We start from the raw sequence: 25,691 nt of genomic DNA, 5'->3' as shown, positions 1-25,691 counted from the left end.
TCACAATGACACCTTTATCCCAGGCGAATATGACCAATTCGTAGAGCCGGGTGACGAGGTCCCATCGAGCGGTGATGTAGCCAGCTACGAAGATAGCAAGGGCGACGGTAGAGAAGGGGTGCATGTAGGAGGCTGGCCGAGTGTTATCCTCAAAGTCGCATCGCCCGAGGCTCGTCTGGTCTTTGCTCTGGTCGGTCTAGGGCGGATGGCCTGGGCCAGGCCGGTTGTTGCGATCACCAAATCAGCTTAGCGATGCGAGATGCATGTGCATGTCTCCTGTCTCTCTCCCGCCGACGGGTCGGGTGTCAATCGGCAGTATGAGATGGCTTGCGCCAGCGTCGTCGGGTTGTGGCACGGTGTGTTCCGCCGGCTATTTAGGAGGGCTAGGTCGAGAGAGAGGGCGAGGGCGAGAGCGATGTTGCGCATAGACTAGAAATTCGGCGTTGATCTCGCCCGTTCCTCCGTATCCTAGTCGGTCGGTCAGGGAAGCAGAGGCGGTGGGGATAGATGGCGTGGGAGTCGGATGGGTAGAACGAGCGACGGCGGCGGCGAGGAACGCGATCGAGTACGAGCAATGGGAGAGGGGCGGAAGGGGAGGAGAGGGAGGAGAGGGATAGGCACGAGAAATTCCCTGACTTGGGTAGTTAACTCAGAGTGGTCGTGGTTGTGGTGGTAGCTGGTTCCAGCCGCTGGCGTCGTAGGTGCCGCTGGTAGTTGTTGCTTGCCGCCCCCCTTGCAGCGGCTCGCATAGGACCATGGCGGATTGCGTATGCGTGTGTGTGCGTGTGCGCCCGTGTACAGGAGACAACGTGGGTGGCGGACGCAGATGTACCACGGACACGTTAGGCAGGCTGGACCGGTACTTAGCATAGGAGGTACCTAATCCCACATGTATTGTCCGACCAACACATAATATGGTGTAGGTAGCCACTACACACACTAGAGGGCGGTCGTTATAGTGGGTAGGTACCTAACCCGGAAGTGTGCAAGTATTGTACGGCCTGCCCCAGGAGGCAGCTCTAGGGAACACCACACACGGAGCGGTGGCCATCGTAACCGTCGTTAGAAAAATAAAAAGGGTCCAAGTTTCATCATTCCAACTACTTGTGTCTTTTTCTTCTTTTCTTCTGTCTTTCCTTTATTAAAAAACTTTTTTTTTCCAGTTGCCGAGGACTTCACCTGCAGGGCAGACACGGGGCGCAAATCCCGGGGGCTGCCGACCTACGGATCTCCATCCCCCATCTCCTTACCGAACGAAAGACGCCCGCTAACTGGCTACTTCCTCGGTTCTGTTCTATGTTGTGCTGGCGCGGCTATCCCGAAGGGTCGAGATAAAATGGGTCCCAGGTACAACATCTCGCTGGGCACTCATCGCTTTCCATCCGTTACCAGGTGGTCGTCTCCAAAGTTGCTGTAGTTGTAGCCTGTCGCGATATTTGTGTCGGTAGGTCTCATCGGTTCAGGCTGGTCTATTGCGTAGGTACGGACGTGGGCAAATACCAATACCCACCCTGTATACGGAATACGACCCTTTCTGTTGGTCAACACGAGCACGAACGACATGGAGTTGTGTGAATCGAGGCGGCGTGACGAGGGGAAGAGGGCGAAGAGGAGAGAGAGAGAGAGAGAGAGAGAAGGGAGCGACGCGAATTAGCTAAGAGTCATTCCCCCACTAGGGGCTTTATATATATATGTAAGGCGCAGTTCCATGGGGGGAAAAGCTTCGGCAGCCCAGCGCGACCAATGCGAAGCACTCCCCTCCTCCCCTACCCGCCTATCCCCGTTAACCTGGGCTACTTCGACCACCGGGGTTCGTTGCCGTCCCGGCCTGTCAGCCTTGGGGATTTCCTTTCTTGGCTTCATTTCTACCCCAGATCACACGACCGGCATGCTCAGCTGGACCCTAGACAAGCCTGAGCTCAGCCGTCTGGTGCAGTAGTGGCCCCCAGGGCACGTTCGTCTACTTCGCCCAGTCTCCTTCGATGGTGCCATCCGGAAGCTCGGCATCTCTGCTGCGTGGTGGGACAAGGCCACCACTCTCGTCATGATCATCGCCCTGCCGATGTACGATTCTTGGCTACGCACTGTGAGCTTGTCATTTCCTCTTCATGTGGAGAGCATCGCTCTCCCTGCTGTCTTCCCGCGCCTCGTCGAGAAGCTTGTCTATACCCCGTTCCTTCAGAGCGACCTGCGGAATGTTAGTGACCGAACCATGTCTTGGAGCACTCCTCGGGCCGTCATAGGCCAGATCATATATACGAGGGCCAACATATGTTTTCCGGCTCGTGTACTTAGTCTCTTCTTGCCGGCCTTCTCGCTTGCTTACCTGAAGACACTTCTGGTAGTCTTTGAAGAGTTTCGAGCACTCGTTGTCGTCTGCCTTCCCGTTCCCGCGGAGGTATTCTAAAGACCTGTGAGTAGCCTCAGCAGCAATTGGGGTGGGATGTCTGGGCCAGACCTACTTTCGCTGTACCACTTTAGGAAACATGTATCATACCGTCTGCGATGATCAGCCTTGGGCGGGGTGGCTAGAGATTAGGCTCCCCCGCACTTACTCCTTGACTTCGTTGCACTCGGGTGCGAGAGAAGCAGACATTGTTAACGATGAGAACGCTGGGGCAATTCGGTTGGGCGACAGGTCACGGGAGGAAATGCGAACAGTCCGAATGACTTCGGATGAAGGTGGTGACAGATACTAGCGATCGGTTTCGTTTTCTTCCCTTTCGCTACCGAGCCACCTTTATAGGTAGCACAACGGCGGAAGGCGATTAAGATACCCTTTCCAGCATCCCTCGGCGGACCCGGCAGCTGACAACCCGATACCAGGTAATACCTTAGATACCTACTCGGGTATCTAGTGCCCCAGCTCAGTTGGCCGTTATCGCTATCTTAGCGTGCCTCGCGGCGTCTTAGGTGTGGCGAGTTCTTTCTATTAGGTACTTCCGGTACTTATGGTCCACCATATTCACTCGGTCTACCTTATGTACCACTACCTCAGACCCCACCTGTGTTTGTCGATCCCCACGGCGACAACGCTAGAGACGCCCGATGAAGGTACATGTCTACCTACCTATCTACTCGCAACATGTCCTGGATAGGTAAAATTTCCCACCGCGAGGTTCAGCGTATTTCTTTTTCACAGTTTCAACCGCCCCGTCAACCACCACGTCAACCACCACGTCAACCACCACGTCAGCCGCCTCGTCGTCTCTCGTTGCGCCATCATACCGGCGCAGGCTCTCGATGCGCAACGACGATGGATTCCTCTAAGGACTTCAAGTCCGCCCAGGACAAGATCCAGTCCGCTCTCGTAGCCACTACTAGACTATGTAACCAGGTAGCTGCGGAGGATCTCGAGTTCCAGCGAACAAGCAACCCCGATGTTGAAGATCTGCTCGAGGATGCATCTATCCGCCTTCTCACGCTAGCCTCCTCTCTCCTTACCTCGGCGGCAAAAAACACCGATCTAAAACCCCCGAAGCTCGACGACAAAGATGATATCGATGTACACTGGTCGCGAATCGTAGATGTGGTGGACACTTTGCTCGAAAAAGCCGACACCTGCTTGGATGAGTACACCGGCATGATCAAGAGGAAGATTGCCCCCACTGAGTCTTCGGGGCCGCCGTCCAAGAAACCCAAACCGACCAGCCTCGACCAGGCCCTCCGCCGCGCCAACATAGTGAAGCCTCAAAATGCGTTCGAGGTAAAACCGGATAATCTAAGCGCATCGCCCTGGAAGCCCGTCCTCACCAGCAAGCCGCATGCGGTTGTGTCCCTGGAAGAGAGCCTCCAGGAGTTCGAAGACGAAAATCAGCACATCCAGTACGAGCATACCTCCCCATTTTGCTATGTGTCCTGGAAGCTCGGGGAGCTCTAGGCAAAGTTGAATCAGGCTGAACTGAGAGCTATACCAAGCATGCCACGCATTCTAATGGTGTTCTCTAGGTATAAGAATCCCTACGACTTCGAGATCGGCACCTCGCAATATCCCGAGGCCGTTTTCCAAACGAAAGAGCCTATCAAGTACCTGCCCGTAGAGACAACGACAGCTACGTTTGTCGACACGTTTGAGGGTGTGCTGGAAATGCTCGAGGACCTGAAGGGGGCTACGGAGATCGCTATCGATACAGAACATCATGATTACAGAACGTACACAGGCTTGTTGTCGCTCATGCAGATCAGCACACGCAACAAGGATTGGATCGTCGACACGCTGCGGCCGTGGCGCCGCAAGCTAGAAGTGTTGAATGAGGTTTTCGCCGACCCGAAGATAGTCAAGGTCGGCCTTGCCTCTCTTGTCTAACCTTTCGATAGCTCACAAAGGCTCTAGGTGCTTCACGGTGCGTTCATGGATATCGTTTGGCTCCAACGGGATTGCGGCCTCTATATCGTCAACCTCTTCGATACCTTCGAGGCCGCGGTAACCCTCCAGTATCCTGGTAGGAGCCTTGCGTACCTGCTTAAGCGGTTTGTTGACTTTGACGCGGATAAGAGGTTCCAACTAGCTGACTGGCGGATACGGTATGGCAAGACTCTCACCCCGGCGTCTATCCCTAACGTGAGCTAACTGACCACGTAATAGTCCTCTACCAGAGGAAATGTTCTATTATGCTCGCTCGGACACCCATTATTTGCTTTACATCTTCGACCATATGCGCAACGAATTGCTGAAACAGGATTCGGCGAGCAATAGTCAAAATTCCATAAACCAAGTCCTCGATAGGTCAAGAGAAACTTCTCAGCGGCGGTATGAGGGCTTTGATTACGATGCCGAAGGTGGACAGGGGCCTTTTGGGTGGTACAGCCTACTTATCCGCCAGTCCGTTGGGAAGTTTTCGAAAGAGCAGTTTGCGGTGTATCGTGCTATGCACAAGTGGAGGGACGAGGTAGCCCGCCGCGAAGACGAGAGTCCGCTCTATGTCATGAGCAATTCGACGCTGTTCGATATAGTCAGGCGCTTACCACCGGATGCCAAAGCCCTCCATAGTCTTCTTGGCACGATGTCCCATATTACCAGGCGTGAGGTATCGAGCCTGTTCGATGTCATAAGCAGGGCCAAAGTAGAAGGAGCGAGCGGGCCGAGCGTGGCCGAATTCATTCGACGCAATACTCAACCCACGATGGGCATCGGCGAAGTCGCCAAGGCGGTTTTTCCCCAGCTGCGAAACACCACGGCTGAAATACTCGATGTCAAGGATCTTGTCTCCCAGACATCGAAGCTATGGGGCGAGATTCCGATGAGTAGTCGATGGGAAGCGCCGTCGGCCATCGAAAATCCGGAGCCTACGCGATTCGAACTGCCTTGGGCACAGTTTGTGAAGTCGGTTAAGCTCTTGGAGGACCCAGGTCCGCAACCACAGCCGGCGGAGCAATCGTTAGTACCGGTTGAGGGTGCTAAGCAACAGCCAGAACAGAAACAGAGCGGTGATGGAGAATTCGTCGATGGCGAATTCACCCTAAGAACCGGCTTAAAGCGGAAAGCGTCCACAGGCGGCTCCGACTTAGAGCCGCGAGGAGCAGACGAGGCTTCGACGCCTCAACAACCCCCTTCCGACGATTCGCCGAACGCGGAAGAAATCGTAGTTCCCGACGTGATCGACAGTGAGGAGGAGAGAGAATTAGAGAAGAAAGCGAAGAGGGCTGAGAAGAAGGCTCGTAAACAGGCGCGCAAGGAGCTCGACCAGGCCAGGGAATTGGCGAATAGCAACACAAGTGCGGGTGCTACGGAGGAATCCGTTAACGAAGAGGAGCCTTTTGACTACAGCAAGGCTAAATCCGTCCTCAACGTCCCGCCACACCCCAACGGAGCACCCCAGACGGCGAAGTTCAATCCCTACGGCATGACCGTCGAGGGCCCGAAGCCGGCGAGGAAAATGCACGGGGAGAAGGCCGGCAAGAGCGCCACGTTTAGGGAATGAGAGAATGCCCCGCAGGATGCCTGGGACGACAATAATGTACATACATGCATACATAATACAGGTAGGGGCCACCAGGGCGTCGGGCCTCGCCTCGGGCTGCGCGGCATGGTTACGGAGTCGGAAGACTTTCTGACGGATCACGAGGAAACGCCGAGGGGCACCCAGCCTTGCTGGCCTCGATTCGACCCGGCTTGGGGACGATGCACAGTGCTAATCGGCGTCCTACTACGGGCATACTGACCAGAATCGACAAGCATGGGCCAAACGGTAAATTTGATTCATATGAAGGATCCCACAGTCCTGTGAACCCTTCAACCGGAACCATTGGCGAGTTCCGTCTACTTCGTGATATTTTCGCCAGTGTCACGCGGGGAATCCTACCTTATAATCAAACCTCCGTTGCCCCTGATTGTTAGGTTCCGCCTTTCCATGGAGTGAATGTAATGTCACTCGTACAAACCACACAGTAAGTAGACACCAATACCTACCTAAATTAATAGCTGCACTACGATGCTCGATCCAGCTGGTAGTGAGCCTGCTGATGCTCGTATGTCTTCTCTCTTCTCGAAACAACTACGCCATTCCTTTTAATTTCAAATCCAGCAGTCGGGCATTCTAACTATGCGCATCTCTCACGAAGCGTTGTAGTACCTAACAAACACTTTCAGCTTCTTACGAGACGCCTAAGATATCGATACTTCCTCACCAGCGCCATCCGTTCAGATGAGCACTATCCTCGAACTTCTAGAGCTCGTCCCGCATCTCGCTGCTCAGGGTCGTGGGCTTAACCGTTTCCATGGCGCTGCTAAAGTGCCTCCAACACAGCACACGCGTCTCCTGATCCTCTTCCTGCTCCGCCACGCAAGTTACGGCCGCTTGAACGCACAAGTTCTCAAGGTCGGAGCTGGTGTACCGATGCATGCACCTCACAAGCTCAGAGTATACCGGAACGTCGAGAAGGACCTGAATCGGCGCCCGGCGGCGGACGGCCGGATCCAAATCAAAAGGCCGGTTTGTCGCAAGCAGGATAAAAGGCGAATGCTTTCCGGTCACGAGCCCGTCCCATTCCAGGAGAAATTGGTTAACCATGCCGCGGATATGCCTTTTCTCCCCAGTCTTCGGTTCCCCAGCATCGCATCGGCCTCATCCAGGAACACGATGCACGGTTTGAGCTTCCGCGCCATGGAGAATACTGCCTTGATGACCTTTTCACTCACGCCCCAGTACTTCTGCCAGAGATCGGCGGTCGAGATAGAGAGCATGTTGAACTCGAGCTGTCGAGCCAGCCCTTTCGCCAACGACGACTTCCCAGTCCCCGGAGGGCCGTGGGGAATGGCCCCCGTGGCCCGATTTCTTTCAAGCAAGCCGTAGCTAAAAGCCTTTGGTCTCTTGAGACACATGCGGGTTACGTTTTCGAGCTTACGTATGTCATCTGGACTAACGACAATGTCATCATAGTTCGGGGGGATCTCGTCTGCGAGCGATTATTTCGTTAACTCAAGTGCCGAGTCAGTAGCTCTGGTGTCATTACCTATGCTGACGATGAACTCCAGAACCATTTTTTCAAATTTATGTATTGCCAGACTGCTCTACTTTTTCATCTTCTTGTGATGCCCCCTTTTCGTCCGCGTCGTGTCAGATATTTCGGAATCAAGGTCGCTGTCGTAAAAGTCCCCTCCATCCCCGTTGCTTGGAAGTGTATCGGAATCGCTATCAAGTGCGCCGCCCCTACGCTTTCCCGCCCAATGGGGCGCGATAGATCCTTCGTCCCAATAGCTTCTCTGGAACTCAGCTCTGCGGGCAACGTAATAGTTGTATCAGGGCCCGCGGAAAGAGAACTGGCCGTTATAAGCGAATCACCAGAAAGTCAGTGGCTCTTTGGGAGGAAGTTGACTATGGGCGACTATGATGATGACGAACTTCGACGCATCTTCGTCGAGATGGCCAAACACAACTCTCTACATATTGAGGGTGGCGAGAACGGCCGACACGCCCGTCTATTGGCAGCACAGATCAGTCGTGGCCGAGGGCAGGCTGGATTTGGAAACGCTCATACGCTTAACGCGGCGTACCGCGAGGCTTTATACCGGTGGGTAGCTCGCATTAGAAAAAGTAACCGAGAAGGTTCTGCCGCAACTGACGAAAAGGTTCTGACCAAAGAAGATATCATCGGGCCTCGACCGAGAGATGTCCGTAACGAGAGTAAAGCGTGGAAAGAGCTCCAAAGCATGGCGGGCTTGGGGGATGTCAAGACAGCTGCTAGAAACATCTTCGAGCGAGTGAGAACCAACCAGCAAAGAGAACTTAGTGGCGAAAGGCCTCTGGAAACCTCACTCAATAGAGTGTTCATGGGCCCACCAGGGACTGGAAAGACTACCGTAGCGAAGCTATACGGTCAAATAGTGGCCGATGCTGGCCTTCTGTCAACCCAAGAAGTTGAAGTTAAAACACCGAGCGACTTCATTGCATACTACATAGGAGAATCGGGGTCTAAGACTAACGCCATACTCGACTCTACAAGAGGAAAGGTCCTAATCATAGACGATACCCATATGTTCTACCCGGTGAACAGAGCGGATATATCGAAACAGCCAGACGATTGTAGGATCGGGCGCATCGATGTTCTCGTGTCCAAGATACGCAACCAGCCGGGCGAGGACCGCTGTGTGACCCTTGTCGGCTACCCAGATTTGCTTGAAGAGATGTCTCGGAACTGCAATCCTGGTTTACGAAGGCGCTTTCCGCTCGAAGAAGCCTTCCAATTTTCAGACTACGACAACAAGAGACTGAGAGAGATTCTCCAGTTGAAGACGAAGGCATACCAAATTACTTGTACTGAAGCAGCTACGAACGTCGCAGTAGAAGTCTTACGTCGAGCGAGGGACCGTCCTGACTTCGGAAACGGAGGTGATGTTGTGAACCTTCTAAGTCAGGCCAAGATTAGATACCATAAGAGGATTTTAAAACAGAAGAATGGAAGGATAATTGGCCTGACTAGCAAGAAATATGACAACGATTCAGTCACAGGGAAGCAAGACGACACTGGCCTAAAAGTACACGCTGCCAGGGGCTCCAGGTATTCCTCGCTTGGGCTTGAGGAGATGACCGGAACGTGTCTCGAACCCAGAGACTTTGACCCAAACTACGACCGTGGTGCTACTGCCAGCGAGCGATGTCGAACCTTGTTCAATGGACTCCACGGGTTTGAGGGCATCATCCAACGTTTCGAAGAGTGCCAACGAGAGGCCGAAAACTTGGGGCTCAGTTCCAAGAACCCAAAAGAGAGCATACCATCCACATGTGTATTTAAAGGTCCCCCGGGGACCGGGAAGACCAGGACAGCCAGGATAAGCGGCCAGATATTCTACGGCATGGGGTTTCTCTCCACCAACGAAGTTATTGAGTGCTCTGCTACAGACCTCATAGGCCAATATATCGGCCGCACAGGCCCGAAAGTGATTGAATTTTTTGAAAGGGCGCTGGGAAAGGTTTTTTTTATTGACGAGGCCTATAGACTAGGACCCACCCGCCGAGGTGAACGGGGCAGCTTCACAGAAGACGCAGTTGGGGAGCTCTTCGACTGCATAACGAAACCCCGGTATCAACGAAAGATGGTCATCATTTTAGCGGGATACACACAGGATATAGACCAACTCATGGAGGTTAACGCTGGCCTCCGAGGGCGCTTCGCGACCGAAATCGAGTTCCCTCCCCTAGGCGTAAGGGCCTCCACGTATCATCTGCAAAATACTATCAGGAAGAAAGACATAGCCCTGACGCGGGGCGATGATTCCGACGAAACGGAAACCAAGCAAATAACTAGGCTACTGATGAAATTGAGTATGACAAGGGGCTGGTCAAACACAAGAGACATTGAAACGCTAGCAGATATCATCGTCGCTAACATGCACAAGAACAAGGACGTGGCCAGGAGGAGACAAATGGATGAGATGCTGGAACTCACAAACAGTACTCTTATCATGCATTTGAAGTACATGCTTCGACAACGGACTGGGGGGGGTAGAAATTAAAGTGGAATGCTACGGGTCTAAGAGAGATGGGGTAGAATCTCAATATTTCATACTAAGTAGAGATGGTTCTTAGGCGAGTGGTGTTATTTCGATATTTTCAGGTGATGGTAACTGCTATCGAGCTTTAACGAAGACGTACAACCCAACCAGGAGGGCCACGTCCTCCCAGTGAGGGATAATATTTAGGTAGCCCAGACATGATCGACTCTGTTCTCGTGGACACCCTTTTTGCACTCACATCTCTACCGACCCGATATACACACCATATTCTCTTTCACCGTAATGAAAACCAGCTAGATGATTGTAAAATATGAGTGTCGCAAGGGCAATAGATTGTAGGGCACTGGGCCCTTGGTAGTTGGTACAATTAGAAATCTTGAGTAGTTGTTTAGGTGGTTCCTTGGGTAGGTATAATATCGTGTAAAGTTCCTGCCTATCATTCAAGTAGTTCCTCGGAATAGTCGCTCCCGTTTCGATGCACAAGCCACGAGGAAATTCGCCATTGTAGATCCAGGGGAGCCTTTGATTCAGAAGTGACGTACTTACGCAACACCCGAATGGCTCGGCTCCGGATCCAGTGGTATGTGTCATCAGACGAAACTCCAGCGACCTTTTGGTTAGCGCGTGTGGCCACTTTTGGGGATCATTTCCTCTCGATCGTGGGCAAGCCAGAGCTATTTTCGCTTGCCAATGCTCACTATCAATCGACTTGCCATCTGAGTCTCGGGGAGACGACCATTCCAGCCCTTTTGCAAGGCTCCAAAATGTCGGCAACCCGACTAACAATGATCCATTCCGCGCTGCCCGAGGACGTCCTGCGGGTCGTCTTGAGCCATTCTCTTGCTCTCGACTGCCTGCTATCACTCATCGCATCATGCCGTCCATTCCTCGACGCCTTCAGAAGCTCTCCGGCTGCCTTGCCCCGGTCCATCATCCGTTGAGAGGTTGACGATGCAGTGCTTCTCGGAGCGATACTTGTGATCAAGGCAGCCTCGCTCCGACGCGCCCGCCGCCCGTCGTCAGAACTACCCCGAGCAGTGTTAGAGTTATTCGACTAGTCCCGGAGCGCGGCGCCGAGCTACAAGTGGACTCTTCCAAACACAATCGCCGCCATCAAGCTTCACTCCATAGTTGGCCGCCTTGCGAAAGAGATGAGTTCCTCCTATCTCTCTAGACTGGAATCGCTTTCGGGGCGCAGGCAAAGGACCTGTCTGGGCAGGAGCTCGTTCGTATCAAGCGTGCGCTGTACCGGTTCGAGCTCTATTGCAAACTCTTTCCACCTCCCGAGCAGCATTACCTAGAATCCTCCTTCATAACGGCACAGCTCGTTTTTTCCCGACGATTCCCCGCTTGGGAGAACGAGCAGCTCGCCAGCATCCGTGAGTCTCTATGGCGCAAGGTGACACCAGGTGCGTGCGTCTTTACGTTTTTGGTTGGCTATGGCCCCGGTTGTGTAGCTAATCCGAATCTAAGGAGCTTTCAATGCCTTGGCCCCTCACGGCATCTCACGGGGCGAATTCCATACCTCTTATGTAGTCGAATTCGACGACCCTTTCACTGAAGAAATTCTATCCGGAAGCCTTCGCGGCATACTTGATCTCGTTTGTGCCGAGACATATGAGCGCCGATATGAGCCTCTGGGCTGCGACGTACCTGCGGCGCCCAGTCTCTTCTTACACGAGGCCTTTAAGGAGTACAACTTCCTGTTGCTGAAGCACGATAATTCCACATACGCAGGCGACAGCTTCATATCTGCCGGTGATGATGCCGTGATTGAACGGGACACGGCACCTCCGTATAGGGGTCTGGAAGACACGGGCCCCGAGAAGATTTGGAAACGGTCACACCAGGACGAATCACGAGCGCTTTTGGCAAAAGAGCCGCTGTACAAGTCTATGAGGGAATGCGGTTTTGTTTTTTTGGGACGAGAAGAGGTTTGATGGTGCCGGTCTGTTCGATCGCAATTGGTCTGATATCGACTTCGAACCGAAGAGAGAGATTGCCTTGACAGAGCCGGACTACGAGGAGGAAAAGCGGTCACGGACGGAAAGATCGGATCTCTACAGAAAGGGGATACGAGGTTATTGGGAAAGGGTCGAGAACACGAAGCTGGATAGAACTATAATACCGCTTGTTCATCAACTAGAATGCGTCACGGTTGGAAATCTAGTATCCCTAGCTTTTTGCTCCTATCAACAAAAAGGTATAGCTAAATTGGAGCGACAACAACTCTGCCATCCCGCTCCTACTTCAGTCTACCTGATGAAACGCACATCAAGTTAGGACTTGTTACAGCCTCTAGTAAAAGGGAACCCACAATGGCTCTCACACTTGCTCATGTCCGCACCATGGCCTGCGTTTTAGAACAGTTTTCTCAAATTTTAATGGCCGGCCTCAATCTCTACCAGACATCTATCCAAAAAATTTTTTTTTCCAATGGTATCAGTTGCCAAATATTCAAACGTCAAAGAAAATCAATTTGAGCCTTTATAAAACCATCTGTCTCGCCCGGTGCTGCATGTTTCAGCGTCCTATCTAACTTTGCCTTCGGTAGTTCCCCTAAATGCCTTTTAACAATCCATAGGAGCTTCTCGAGCGACATATTGCGTATTTAATTAATTTTTGGTTATACTTCATTCTTGTCGAGTCCCATTCTGGCCCTATCTTGACGGGCCTACCGCCGCTATAGAGCTCATACAATGAGACACCATGCGAACTAAGCACCAGCAAGAACTCTGGGTTTCTCCTCATTATGGCTTGCTTGCTCATCAAGTGCGCCTGCTGAGACGACTAGACGCGGCAGCAGCCTCGCAAGATTTCGTCATCTTCATTTCAAGTCCCTTTGCAGTCCTTTTCTTTGGGGCATACGAAATCTCAGTAGGGCTCGTCGTCCTGTCTCGAAAGTTCTCGCCCAACCCGACCAGCTTATATACGATTATGACCCGGCACACCAGAGCTGATCTTAAAAAGCGGTCCATGATCGAGAGCGCGTCGCGCGGCCCAGGAGCGATGACAAACGCCAAAATTCCGAAGATGGTATGCAGAAGAAGTCCTCAACTAGAACCCCTGGCCGGAGTACGAAATCTCATAGATCCAAATGCTGCCAGAACAAGATCCTCCACAGCTCCCCATATTAACCCGTTTGAGCTCTCATTTGCTTTGACTGTCCACCCCGTAAGTTTAGTTACTCTAACCCATGTTTCCCGGCCGGTAACGGAATGTTAATGGATGAAGAACTAGTCACCGGTTGCAATGTACATTAATCTAGTAACGATAGATGATATTAGCCAGAAGATAAAACCGCGAGACGCAACGACCCGATTATCTCTATGACTAGTAGGGATATCGGGGGTTAATCACAAAGTCAGCTTGAGATTTCACTTGAAAAAATCTGTCTAGTCGTGAGTTTTTCAAAGTTCCGAACTAAGTACTGAATAGGGCGCCGTGATAAAACTCTACTTACTCGGACGAAATGAGAATAAAGACAAGATGAATCTATCGGTAAATGGTAAATATTGGGTCCTTTGTATGTCTCTGGGCCTCAAATTGAGGTCAGAAAATGTTGGACTTGGGGAAACTCTAGCTGAGGGCCGAAAAGAGGGCCCCTTTGGGGAATGTATTATCCCCAAAGTGGACCATTACAGGCTGCTCAGCTCTGTACCCGAAAACGGATTTTAGTGAGCTTGAGTTTCGTCTGTGGATTATGTGGTATTTCGTGCAAAGTCGCATAATATGGTGTAGCAGTGCCTAGCCCACGGTGGACTCTGGAGTTTTGTATTCCGTCAGTTACGCGTCCCCTAGGTGTGACTAAAGGGCAATCGAATATCTACATGTTCGGAGGCAACTCATCCTCTAGTCTCCAGGTAGACACCTAGACAGGAGGTGCTTTCTATCCTGTAATGGTATCATGTGGGGTTAAAACCGAAGGTTCCTCGAGTTGAGGACGCACTGTTGAGTACGTGAATATGTCACCTAACTAGGTCGTACCCCTACCCACGGTAAAGAAATTGTTGAGATGTGGCCAGATGTGTTCTTGGACTGAACCGGCACGGATCTAGCAAGTTCTAATACCGTCAGTGACTCACTCAAGTTCTGTTGCTTATAAGCTCAAGCTCTTTAATGATCAATTTCTTCCCCTACTAATATGTGAGAATAGAGGATAAGCCAAAGGATTTTTAAAGCAGTAAACCCTAATTATAATTCCTGGGCACTCTGAAACATGCCCAAAGACAGATGGAAATATATGGGATTTGAGCGCTATAGCAGAAGCGGGCCGGTTAGCGTGGTCTACAAGCCAAATCGGCACAGGGGCAGATATTTGGATCTGTTGAGGCAACAGCAGGCCTGCGGTGGCGCACGTCCCGAGGAATTAATATCAGGTGAAAGATATCCAGGAGTTGCGTTCGCCGAACTTCCACGGGCCCTGGCACCGGCCAATGAGCCAGCACCGGTTATGCCTGGCGGAGCAGGCCTCCGGCCGGCGAGTATACAAGCAGACCCTCTACCCGCCCTCTTCCGAGTCCCGGACGCGGCCCCTAACCGGGACGGTGGACCTGCGGTAGGAAGTCATACGGGCAGCCACCACGGCCAACACAGCAGCCAACGCAACAGCCACGAGGTCAACCAGGCGCGCCCACTCCTACATCCTCTCCAGGGTGGCGATGTTGAGTCGAATCAGCAGTACCAGCCCCCGCCCCAGCGCCGCTGGCCCGACAGTATGCAACTCATCTGGTCAGACCCGGATCCCAGGACAAGCCGGCGGTACCTCGCCTTCAACCCCGACTACCGGGGGTTCTGAGTTGGCCCCCCGTGGCTCCCAGCACTCGTTAGTAAGATGGCGGCGGCCGGCTGGTAGCGATAGGGAATGAAAGATAAAATGATGATGTGCCGACGATGCGGTCTCATGCATTTTAACGATATTCCGAATAATATCAGTCCAGGCTTGCGGTAGTGGGGTGCGAGGAACAGAGTTGATGATATGAGAAGAGAAGAAGATTTTAGCTTACACTCGCGTAGGCGGATATAATACGAGTCCATCTAGTACGGTGCACTGAGAATAGAATACTCTAAGACGCCAAGAGTAAAGTGTAGATGCCTACATGTTGCCGCGGAGGGATCGGATTCCTGCAGTGACGAATTTGGCGAACCACACATGAAATGCCTTCACCTGTGTAACGCGAGTAACAAGTAACGAGTACTGACTCACTGGATTGTGACTGATAAGCATCTCAGCTCCCACGCGCATTTGTGAAGTGACACAAACGGAAACTATACCTACAAGTTAATAACTGGTGAGAGACGCGTAGAAATGCCTTTTGGCAATGGAGCCGTCTAACCTGGGTGGACTCTATTCCTGTACACATACCTATAAAAATGAACTGTTGTGTTTTTTTGGGGGGGGAAGGGGGGGAGGGAGAGGGATGTGGGAAATTGTATTCGCTGATTGAGTTGAGTTTACTCCCAGCCAAGTGAGAAATACTCATTCAGGTGCTTCGACACGCTTTGACATACTTCAGCTGATCGGCCAGACGCCCATCGTCATCCAAATACGTCCTTGGCTCAGCATCGATCGGGTTCCTGCGTGATGGTGCCAAGAGGAAAAAAAAAAAACTCCGAGTAGACGCGGTGTCTCGACTCTCAGCTGGCGCAGCGGCGGAACATAACTCCGCGATAAGCCCCAGGAGTTACCTACGAGGATCGGTCCATACCGTCAATTGGCAACGCAAAATATCAGGTGGTAATCCGGGGACAGGCTAGGTATGTCATATGATGTGTTATATATGTCTCATTCCACATCTTGAGATGACCCATTGGGTGTGCTATCGTCGGCTTCGTTTGCGAAGTGCCCATGGCGGACCGCCGAGTTTTCCAACTATGGATCCCTCACATTCTGATCCAGGCTGGTCATGCTATCGGATGCCAAGGGTAACTGTAATGTAGGTATGATTTCTCTGCTGGCATATTTTCTTCCGCTCCCGTCGCCGCGCGCGGGCAAGTGCGGAACATCGGGTTGTATGTCTTACCTACCTCCCATGTTTCAATCCAGCTGGGGATCGTCCTGTATTAAGTGGTTAAAATACGACGTCCCGATGCGCCAAAGACGCCACAGAGGTAGGTAGGGGTACTTAGGGTATATACCTAGGTACCTAGTCAGGTACCTATCAGGCCCCAAAATTAGGTAGAGGTAGGTACCTGGATAGGGGCCTAGGAGGTACCCATGGTCGAATAAACAGGTACCTGCAGGTAGGTATGGCTTTGCTCTCTAAAACACGGCACCTCAGGTACCTATTCTCATTCATGTACTCGTATACGTCATCTCTCTCCCAGTACACATACCTCTACCTTAGGTACTTCCATCATGAGGTACCTAACCCAAGATGCTTGAATAATGGTGTATTACGTAATTAAGACCACGGCAGCTGAGAGTGGACATGTATCACCGATCGTCCGGGGCTGTCTGAGGCTGTGTCATGTCAACTACCTACCTACGTTCAGCTCGCAATCACAATTGCTTTTCCATCGAGAGAGACTACGATGGACCAAGGCTGTCATTCTTGAATCTAGCAGATCCAGCCGCGGAGGATGCTCACGCTGCCCAGCCGTCATGCCCACCCAACGTACGACCGTCTTATGGCGGTGCTCGACCACCCGGGACCTTGGCGGCGAACGACTCGACGTCTGTGTATTACTCCAGGACTCCGCCGATCGTGGCAGGAAGGCAGGACGATCACCGTGGCTTGTGCCTATGCCCCTATCGCTCGGTCCCATCGTCGACCCGAGCCGTTTTCCCGCCCCCACGCTCGCGCATCGAGAAGACGCGTTAGGATCGGGTGCCCACAACTACTCGTCTTCGCACATACGCTGGGCCGCCTCCAGCAACCCCCCCTACTGTATACGCCTGGGTGGACTGTCTCTGTTAGCCAACTGCTGTCGTGTAGCTTACTCCGCACGGCATCTCCTCGAGACCTTGGGCAAGAGCGGGCTTTGTGTTGCAGGTAGAGTGCTCCTGGCGTGGCACGCGGAGGCGACACTGGCTTCGTCGGAGTATCCCGATTCGACAGCGTAGAGAGGGTAGCACGATGGGCGCAGGGAGCATGCTCTCGGTCTCGCGTGTTCGCGCCCAGCAATCCACGTAAGGAATCATTCCCCGTCTCCGCCGCCCATCGCCCATTAGTAAACAAGTACGATGGCTAGGGATCGAGGAGCGGGCTGCTGCGCCGTGCTATAGGCCAAGACACAGACGCCGTGTGGTACGTGGTTCCTGGCGTATGCAGTGCGCTTGGGTATAAGTAAGATAGAGACCACGAGGGGTTCGATCGACGGTTCAATAGAATGCCGTCGTTTAGAATTAACCCACCAAGTCGATACTCACTCGTCTCTCTCTCTCTCTAGCCGCACCCCATCCACCAGCCAGTACCGCGTTCGCACATCATACCCGCCTCGATAATGGGTAGCGTAACCGCGAAACCTCACGTGTTGATCATCGGCGGCGGACTCGGTGGACTCCTGCTTGCCCAGGGGTTGCGGAAGTACAACATCTCATGTGAGGTCTTCGAGAGAGACGACAGCCCCGTCTCTCGGACTCCAGGCTGGGCCATCGCCATACACTCGTAAGCATCAAGATTACTCTCGATATCCTTTGTAATCGGCCAAGGGGGCAACTGAGGGTTGGATATGCCACACGCCCAATATCCCCGCTTGAACCGAGATTCCTTAGTTCACAGACATCGAGATCATCTCACTAACGGCACTAGTCTTCGTGATGACATCCTCTCAATAATTCCAGATGGTGAGCCATGGAAACCTTCCCCTCTCCCCAATACTTACACCGAGTTTTTCTAGACCGAGAACAGATGGTGTCTCAGTAACTGGCTAACCTCCTTTTCCCTTCTCGCCACCGCGATGGTAGACCTGCCGCCTCTGAAGCAAGCTGTTGATCATCTGATGCCGTTGAATCTCGATGCCGAGATTGGGATCTACTCTCAGGGCCAGCGCGCAGTTGTGCGGAGTACCCCCGAGGCTCCTATCATACGCGCGAACCGCTTCCGCTTCCGGGAGTGGCTCTCCACCAACGTCACCATCCGGTGGGGCAAGAGGGCGACGCGGGTCGAGGAGCTGAAGGAGGAGTTGGGCGGAGGGGTCCGCGTCCACTTCGAGGACGGCACAACCGCGGCCGGCGACATCGTCGTCGGTGCCGATGGTGTGAATAGCATCGGTGAGGGAGATATTCCATTGCAAGTACTCGGCCGATACGGCACTAACCCGGTCAACACGTTCCGAACCCATATCAGTACGTGAACATGTCCTGCAGCGCCCCAATAAAGAAACCCTCTCGGCCATCCCAGCCGTCGTGCTCGTAGGCGAGGCCACCATGTCTGGCGACGCCTTCCTACGCCAGCTCTCGCTCGGACACAGTTGCTACATGACCAACGACCCAGTCGCCAACCGGTATTTCATCTTCGTCGGCCTCCGACAGGTAGCCGACACGGGTGACTCCGGGCGCTACTACTGGCTGCTCGTGAGCGCAGACCCGACCTTCACCGGAGACGGCAAGAACAGCGACGGCACCCGGCACTGGACCAGCACCGCCACTAAGCCAGAGCTCCTCGCTCGCGCCCTCGAGATGACCTCCACGATGGACCCTAAGTTTACCGAGGTCATCAGGTCGACGACCGCGGCCGACATGTTGGACGGGCCGATGGTGATCCGAGATGTCAGCGCTGATATCTCGGATCTGCCCGTCAGTCGGGTAACGCTACTTGGTGACGCCATTCACCCCATGTCCCCTTGTACGTAGGCCTCCAACCACCCCCTCTCCCCCCTTTTTCTACTTGAAAACAACCTTTCAGCCTTACCAAGACGCTGACCTTACTCAAAAGTCCGTGGCGAGGGCGCTATGCACGCATTCCGAGATGCAATCGCCCTAGCGAAGGCGTTGGGTAAGCTGACTTCAAACGACTGGCCCACGATCAAGGAGATCATCGGCGCGTACCAGAAGGAGATAGTGCAGCGAGGCGGCGACGCAGCCAGGGCATCTAGGAACGCTTTGAAAGTGAATTCAGGAGGTCACGGCACGATGTTTGCCTGGGGCCAACCGGCCGCCCCGGCACCCGAGAAGGTGGTCACCTTCGAGAGCATCCGCACGTGATGGCAAATTAGGGGATGCGGGGTCTCGAGTTCAGCTAGGTTGGGTTACAGCTGCCTACCTGGCCTGTTGATAGGTTATAATACTTGCTGCCACATAAGTCAATATAGCGTCACGGAAATATAGATAAGCGTGTGAATCGGAGGAACGGCGAGGACATCTCGCAGCACATTCCGTGCGTGAAGATGTCGGAGTACCGGGCGTATGAGTAATAGCGTCGGCGAAATACTCAAGTTGTCCCGTTTCTACTAACGGCCAGACGTTTCCGCTCTATCGTCTATCTCTATTGGAGAGGTTGACCTGTTTACATCGTGCCACATCCAGTCCAGCAAGGGGAGTAGTTCTCCGCGGCTGAGCATTAAATTCAACAGATACTCCGGCACTAGCCGACAGGCGTAACATTCCTAGAATTTGAATACCAACGTTGTCCAGACTACCTACAATGGGCCGCCCGGCAGCGTCGATTCTCTGCGGCGGGGGGCTCGGAGGGAGGTCACTTGTTCGTGAGCTTCTGCTCGAGCTGGTCGACATGGGCGCGGATCTTGTCGAACTGCCAGGGCCAGTTGACGACGTACAGGAAGGGGCGCAAGTCGAAGCGGTTGTCGTCCGGATCGTAAGGCGACAGGTGCATGCTGGGCGTGATGACGCACGCCTTATGGCGGTTGAGCGCGTGGAAGCGGTAGAACCGGAAGACCTTCTCAGCGATCTGCCGCGGGCCGTATCCCGGCCGTTCCCGCCACTCGCTCAGCAGCCGCAGGTACGCCGACCACGGCCCCAGCTTGTCGACCTTCCGCATGATCTGCATCCGCACACGTGTCAGCGAGAGCCCGCTCGGCTAGCTTTAGGCTTTATGCGCCCCCCTCCTACCGAAAATACGTACCCCGAAGATGGACAGCTCCGTGTATGTCAGCCCCATTTCCTCCTCGTCGTCCTGCACGCCGGCCGAGAGGGGGAGGAGCTCGGCCGTCGGTGTCGCCTCGAGGAACTCGGTCAGGATCGGTAGATCCCACTTCTCCCGTGCCCATCGCTGGAAAAATTTGGCGTCGTCCTTGGATATGCTGCCGAGCGGCGCAATATCAGCGGAGCTGGCATCCTTTTCGGCCGTCAGCATAGCCTCAACGGTAAATATAGCGCACAGTGGCTAGTTCTGGCCGCATCTTGTCCGATATTAAAACTTAGGGTTCTATATAGACTTACATATTTCGTGAAGTAGCCGCGGAGATTCTAGTCGGTCGGTTAGTATTTGTAATTATACGTGAAGATACGTATGGCATAGCTCCTAACTTACCTCATCGACGTTACCAGACCCCAATACGAGCAACGCGGACCCTGCTCTCGGGAGCTTTCTCGCTGTAGTTGATAGCTGAGCGAGCGAGTAGGCGATGACCATGCGATTGCGAGCCTGGATGTTCTGTTTCGCTAAATTCTCAGCCGAAGAGCCCCCCTCGACTAGGTACTTCGCCTTGAAATTCAACGCCTTTTCGACCATCGTCTCGTGGGCCGCGATGGTTTCGTCGATCGTGATGTCGGAATGGTACGCCCCGATCATTTCCGTCAGTCTCCTTGCCCGCCCCTGTGTCTCCGTCGAGGAATTGACCGTTCCCATGTAGCAGGTGTGGAGGAGCCGTGATACAATTTCCTGAGGCGTGGTGGGCGTGAAGCTTTCGTCGCCGGTCACCCGCCTCAGATCCTGGAGCGTGCTCTCTTCGCCGCGACCGATGGACTGCAATACGAATTTGGCCATCCCGTACACGAACAGCGCAACGCTGGAGCTGTCGAGGCCACCCGATAGCGCCAAGAAGAAGCCAGCCATGTTGGCCCTCGTTAGGTATTGCCAAAGGTAAACGGAAGTAGCTGCGTGAATCTCCTCCATGGGATCCATGATTCGGAGCTCCATTTTCCGAGAGATCTCCGGTTGGCTTGAGAGCCAGACGTCTTCGATCGGACGACTCAGCACAATATCGCATTCCACACGGGGGAAATCCGGCTGCCGGGCGGCCTGGACGTTCCGGCTAATGCTACTGCGGTAGCTCCGGACTTTCTCGATGTCGACCGTCGCGACGGTCACCTCGACAGGTGCGAGCGAGAACTGGCTGCCCTGGGCAAGCACATCCCCATTCTGGATCACCATGCTGCTACCATCGTGAAGCATGCGGGCCTCGCCGTCAACCCCCGTCGCGTTTGCGTAGACGTATACACCACCAAGCTTCCTCGTAGAATTGGCGATGAGTTCGAGTCTGGTCCTTAATTTACGGAGCTCCGCGTGAGAGGCGCTCGAGTTCAGCGTTATTTCGGCCTGCTTCGGTGTCAGTATTATTCTCGGGCGGTCGCGAGAAGGGACAGGGAGACACCTACGCCGTTGAGGCCGCTGAAGATGGATGGGTTCAGGGGGACAAACAGCTCCTCGCAGGACTCGCACGTGACGGCCGTATCCGGTGTCGAGAGGATCATATCCCCGATGGGGACTGTTTTCTGGCCAGTGGCCTGCTGCAAGACCTGCTCGAGATAATAGGTCTCGACCTCCCGCGGCTTGGCCCAGGCTGTGAAATGGCGGGCCTCGCGATACAAGCCGTCGTTCGCCAGCGCCATCTTAGGTCGGATACAGAAGATCCTCCGGTACGTGCACAACACGCGGGCATTGTACCGGACATTCCGATGTCTCACCCCAGCTATAGCGACAATCAGCTCTGCGAAGGAAGATGATGGGGGGAACGGCACGGGGCTATTCACCTCCTAGGTCGATAAGCATGCCCCGGCACACCTCGTCCGAGATGATTTCGGCGAGGACCTCGGTAGAATGCAAGAAGGTATCCCCTTCGAGATGGTGGTCGAGAGCTCCGTAGCCGGGGATTTCCAGCTCGGGCCCTGTCCTCAGCGTCGCACCCTTCTCTTTAGCAATTCGGATGGATTCGAGAATCCGGTTGCGGTTCCCGAGGAAATCGAGGGGTACGCTTGGCAGCGTAGCCGCTGCGACAGTGACTAGGGCCATGACGATTGGAGGGTGAGTTTCCGGAGCGGCCTAGCCTAGACCTCTCAGCCAGTCTTAAGCCTTGTGTTATGAGAGTTTTCGAAGGCCTCGCGTTCGAAAACGCCGCTGATGGACGCCCCCAGATGTGTGGGGTGGAAGGTTGGGGGAAAGACGGGGAGGCAATGAAGGAGCAAAAGGCAACCAGAGAAAGATGTAGGTTTACCGCACGCGCCGAAATACTGATCTGCCGCCAGCCAGCGGGGATGGTATGCACTGGGGATGGCAAGGCCGGTATTTGAATTCTACAGATCTGATTTAATATGCAAGGAATACCAGCGACAGACAATATGTGGGATAACAGGGGACTCTCGTAGTAGACTCCTCCCGGCTGACTCATAGCTGAGGTATTCTCGGGTACATCTCGGTGAGGTAAATCCCATCATGTGATAGAACCAATTCATATGTTAATATTTGGCGTTTCGCTGTAGCTCATGGCGGCGGGGTTGGAGGGGTAAGTTAAGTTTGCACAGGGTCGCATAGGTACATCGCACAATCTTGGGTACCTTTTAATAACCGTTGAATCGCCATTGGCAAAGTTTCCCGCATATTTTAAGAAAATTTCCATTTCACATTCGGTTCCAACCTTTGAATTTGTAATTAGAGTTAGGTTTCTTCAAGGTTTAGGAGGAGGTGTTTGATGAAGTAGAAAAAATCATACCGAAGAGGGGACAGTGAGGGGAAAACCGACCGAGTGACCGCAGCTGTCCACAGCTGCTCAACATACCTACACATTAGCAGCTGTAAAGCGATGGCCAGCTGCAAGGCCAGAACTCACCACAGCACTACAGCATTCAAGTTAAAGTTACAATATAAGGGGAATATCCGCCCTTAGAAAAGCGCGAGTACTAGGTCCGTACTCATGGAGGATTCGTGCTAGAGCACCGTTCGACACTATGCTAGCGCGCAGTCTTAGTTTGTGCTAGGAGAACCTTACTAGGTGCAGCCCGTTGCGATCTCCGAACTTCTCCCCTCGTATGCCTTCATTTATAATACCTTCTATAGCGCGGCAGGGGTGCAGCAGCCCCCAGCACTATTGTGTCTTGACTTCGCTCTGCTTTCTGGAGCTCTATCTAATTAACTTATGTCACGTAGAGGTTGCTCCCTAGTTTTGCACCTCTTCGTTGCTTACCTCAGTAACAGGAGCTCCTATACCATATGTCACATGACAACGGGCCACCCCCCTAGCGGGCCACCTATCTCCTACCAAAAAACACGAAAACTAACCTATTTTAATTATACCGCTACTCATTAATTTTAAAGCTATTTAGGAAATACTATAAATATGGTTCGTATAAAGCTTTATCTTTAATTATGCGTTTTCTCGGTTTTAATTAAACGTATATTACGGGAGATATTATAGGCTAAAAGTAGCGGTAAATATAAATATATAGCTATAAATTACTACCTAATTAATAGGAGTAATGTTACGTAGCTAGCGAGAGCTAAGCTTAGGTTAATAGGTTGTTCGTAAAAAAGAGCAATAAAATGAGAGTAAGAAGGTATATATTAACTAACTAGAAAAGAAGGAAAGCTACTAGAGAGTATAGAGCGATCTATAGGTATATATAGTAGTACTTAGCTAGCTTAGGTAAGCTAGGTAGTTCTTATTAAGGGTATATACCTACGTAATATATCCCTTAATTAAGCTTACGATAATAAGGTTAATTATAATCCTTTGCTTACGATAGTAGCCTAAGGGGTTATTCCTTAGTCTCGCTATATCTCGTTAAGGTTAATCGATTACTAGGTACCCTATCTCGGGCTCCCTTATATTCCTTTATCCGTATATGCTCCGGTTTATTACTAGTAGTATTTTTTCCTAAGTTATATATTCTTCGTATCCCTTACTTAATACTTCATAGTTTATTATAAATGAAAATAATTACTCGTATAATTATTCGTATAATTACTCGCTTTCGATTAAGCGGTTATTAGTTATATAGGTAATATAGTAATAATAATAATAGCTTTAATATTAATACTAGGATTTAATTTCCTTTATTACTATCGCGCGCGTTCGCGCGCGTTACTTATATTAACCGATTCTGTCGTTTTTCCTACGAAGGCGGTTAAGTATAAATATATTTAGGATTTCTCGCTCTCGAATTAAACGTACCTCTTTCTTTTCCTTTCTTCCTTAGGTTATTTATTATAGGTATATACCCTTAACTATAATTAAGTAATTCCATTAATTACGCGATCGTAAGCTAATATAACTAATAAAGCTTCGTTAATTTATTATCGTAAGGTAAATCCGTTTCCTTTATAATCTACGTAAAACGTAACTCGCGTATTATACGAATCGTAATATACTCTCATTAAGCGACCGTAGGATAATAACCTAGCTTATTACGGTAAGGGTTATTATTTACGACTAATATATTATTCTTAATATTAAAATATCTTAGGATAATAAAGCGATCGTTAATTATTTTATATTAATAAATAAAAGGTTATTCGAGATAATCCGTTTATTACTTATTCGTTATTTACCGGTAATAATATAATACCGTAGTTAACGATCTCTTAATATATTCGATACTTAAAAGCTTCGTAAAATAATATTAACGCTTTAGGGTACCGTAGCTTCGTTAGAGTAAAGGATATTCGGCTTCTCCGCCGCGAGCTTCTAGCCTATCTCCCGTATTCGTACGGGGAATAGCGTTAGAGCTTCGGCCGGTAGCCCCGCTCGCCGCGGAAGGATACCCTTTACTCCCGAGTCCGGGACCTTAATTATCGCTTAGCCCTTTAAAGATCTTTTTATCGACGAAAGCGACGTCGATATAATCGTACCTAGCGCCTTAGCGTAACGTACTTAAGCCTTAGTTACTCGAGCCCTTTAGGGTACCGTATCCCGAGTTATTAAGGTCTTTACCGACGAATTTTTTAAGGAGGAATTTTCCGAGAAAGACTTCCCTTTCTTATACGAGGAAATAATCGAAAAAAGCGACCGTTTAATTATATTAATTACTCGTAAAGTTCTCTCGCGTAAAACCCGAACCTAAATTTATATATATTAAGTTACGTTCTTTAATAATATCGCCGTTATTCGCGTAACCTAAGCGACCGTTATTATTATTATTTCGATTCGTAATAATATCGTAGGACGAAAATAAAAATAAAAACGAACCCGTAACGTTTCCTCGGCTTCCGGAGTTACTATCGCTTCCGTTACTTCTTTTAACCCGGCGGTTCCGGCGGTTCCGTTTAATATCTCCGTCGTACCGACCGCTTTAGCTTTTATTACCGTCGCCTTAGGAATTACTTCGGTTATTCGTAATCGAAAGTACGAAGCTCGTTATATAATCCCTTACTTAACTTACGTACGTAATACGGTTTAAAATAAATCTATTAAAGAATACTTCGATTCTTTCTAGAGTACCGGCCGTTATTACCGCTACTTATCCGGTTACGCTTACGTATTTTTATAAATCCTCTTATCCCCGTACGTCGAGGTCTAGAACTAATATTATATAAGGCCGACGCTTTAATCCTACCGGCTATCTATCTTATCGTCGCCTATATCGAATCTTCGGTTAATATATAAGCTTTATTTTACGTTAATT

At 51.6% G+C, this 25,691-nt stretch overlaps 8 protein-coding genes across 8 annotated transcripts; 5 read left to right on the top strand and 3 right to left on the bottom strand.

Annotated features, from left to right (window-relative positions):
• Positions 1–1,979: 1,979 nt before the first annotated feature.
• GGS23DRAFT_265351 (putative mitochondrial distribution and morphology protein) lies at positions 1,980–2,827 on the bottom strand. Its single transcript, XM_051512396.1, has 4 exons — positions 2,556–2,827; positions 2,463–2,500; positions 2,327–2,403; positions 1,980–2,188 (listed from the first exon to the last, which is right to left on the bottom strand). Exons 1-4 carry the CDS (start codon positions 2,594–2,596, stop codon positions 2,096–2,098), a joined length of 249 nt encoding a protein of 82 aa, XP_051368591.1. The 5' UTR covers positions 2,597–2,827; the 3' UTR covers positions 1,980–2,095.
• Positions 2,828–3,256: 429 nt separating this feature from the next.
• GGS23DRAFT_600071 (ribonuclease H-like domain-containing protein) lies at positions 3,257–5,921 on the top strand (the record flags this gene model as incomplete). Its single annotated transcript, XM_051519016.1, has 4 exons — positions 3,257–3,825; positions 3,949–4,282; positions 4,334–4,524; positions 4,586–5,921. 4 exons carry the CDS (start codon positions 3,257–3,259, stop codon positions 5,919–5,921), a joined length of 2,430 nt encoding a protein of 809 aa, XP_051368590.1.
• Positions 5,922–6,665: 744 nt separating this feature from the next.
• On the bottom strand, positions 6,666–7,480 carry GGS23DRAFT_600070 (P-loop containing nucleoside triphosphate hydrolase protein; the record flags this gene model as incomplete). Its single annotated transcript, XM_051519015.1, has 3 exons — positions 6,666–7,023; positions 7,086–7,395; positions 7,453–7,480. The coding sequence occupies 3 exons, from the start codon at positions 7,478–7,480 to the stop codon at positions 6,666–6,668; spliced, it is 696 nt and encodes a 231-aa protein (XP_051368589.1).
• Positions 7,481–7,816: 336 nt separating this feature from the next.
• Positions 7,817–9,952, top strand: GGS23DRAFT_600069 (P-loop containing nucleoside triphosphate hydrolase protein; the record flags this gene model as incomplete). Its single annotated transcript, XM_051519014.1, has 1 exon — positions 7,817–9,952. One exon carries the CDS (start codon positions 7,817–7,819, stop codon positions 9,950–9,952), a length of 2,136 nt encoding a protein of 711 aa, XP_051368588.1.
• Positions 9,953–10,716: 764 nt separating this feature from the next.
• GGS23DRAFT_614708 (uncharacterized protein) lies at positions 10,717–12,248 on the top strand (the record flags this gene model as incomplete). Its single annotated transcript, XM_051520670.1, has 4 exons — positions 10,717–10,877; positions 10,943–11,036; positions 11,127–11,361; positions 11,426–12,248. 4 exons carry the CDS (start codon positions 10,717–10,719, stop codon positions 11,890–11,892), a joined length of 957 nt encoding a protein of 318 aa, XP_051368587.1. The 3' UTR covers positions 11,893–12,248.
• Positions 12,249–16,283: 4,035 nt separating this feature from the next.
• GGS23DRAFT_265142 (uncharacterized protein) lies at positions 16,284–17,421 on the top strand. Its single transcript, XM_051512392.1, has one exon. The coding sequence runs from the start codon at positions 16,341–16,343 to the stop codon at positions 17,016–17,018; it is 678 nt and encodes a 225-aa protein (XP_051368586.1). The 5' UTR covers positions 16,284–16,340; the 3' UTR covers positions 17,019–17,421.
• On the top strand, positions 17,209–19,320 carry GGS23DRAFT_265162 (putative monooxygenase). The gene is made up of 5 exons (XM_051512393.1): positions 17,209–17,562; positions 17,707–17,741; positions 17,862–18,167; positions 18,244–18,741; positions 18,832–19,320. The coding sequence occupies exons 1-5, from the start codon at positions 17,399–17,401 to the stop codon at positions 19,098–19,100; spliced, it is 1,272 nt and encodes a 423-aa protein (XP_051368585.1). The 5' UTR covers positions 17,209–17,398; the 3' UTR covers positions 19,101–19,320.
• On the bottom strand, positions 19,158–22,304 carry GGS23DRAFT_265225 (glutamine-dependent NAD(+) synthetase with GAT domain-containing protein). Its single transcript, XM_051512394.1, has 6 exons — positions 21,828–22,304; positions 21,453–21,766; positions 20,386–21,393; positions 20,295–20,321; positions 19,978–20,190; positions 19,158–19,896 (listed from the first exon to the last, which is right to left on the bottom strand). Exons 1-6 carry the CDS (start codon positions 22,084–22,086, stop codon positions 19,591–19,593), a joined length of 2,127 nt encoding a protein of 708 aa, XP_051368584.1. The 5' UTR covers positions 22,087–22,304; the 3' UTR covers positions 19,158–19,590.
• Positions 22,305–25,691: the final 3,387 nt, after the last annotated feature.

This window comes from Durotheca rogersii, assembly GCF_024521655.1.
Source record: "Durotheca rogersii strain YMJ 92031201 chromosome Unknown GGS23scaffold_28, whole genome shotgun sequence".
NCBI lineage: Eukaryota > Fungi > Ascomycota > Sordariomycetes > Xylariales > Xylariaceae > Durotheca > Durotheca rogersii.
Note: the sequence above shows the minus strand (reverse complement) of the source record. Positions and strands in the feature narration are given on the sequence as shown.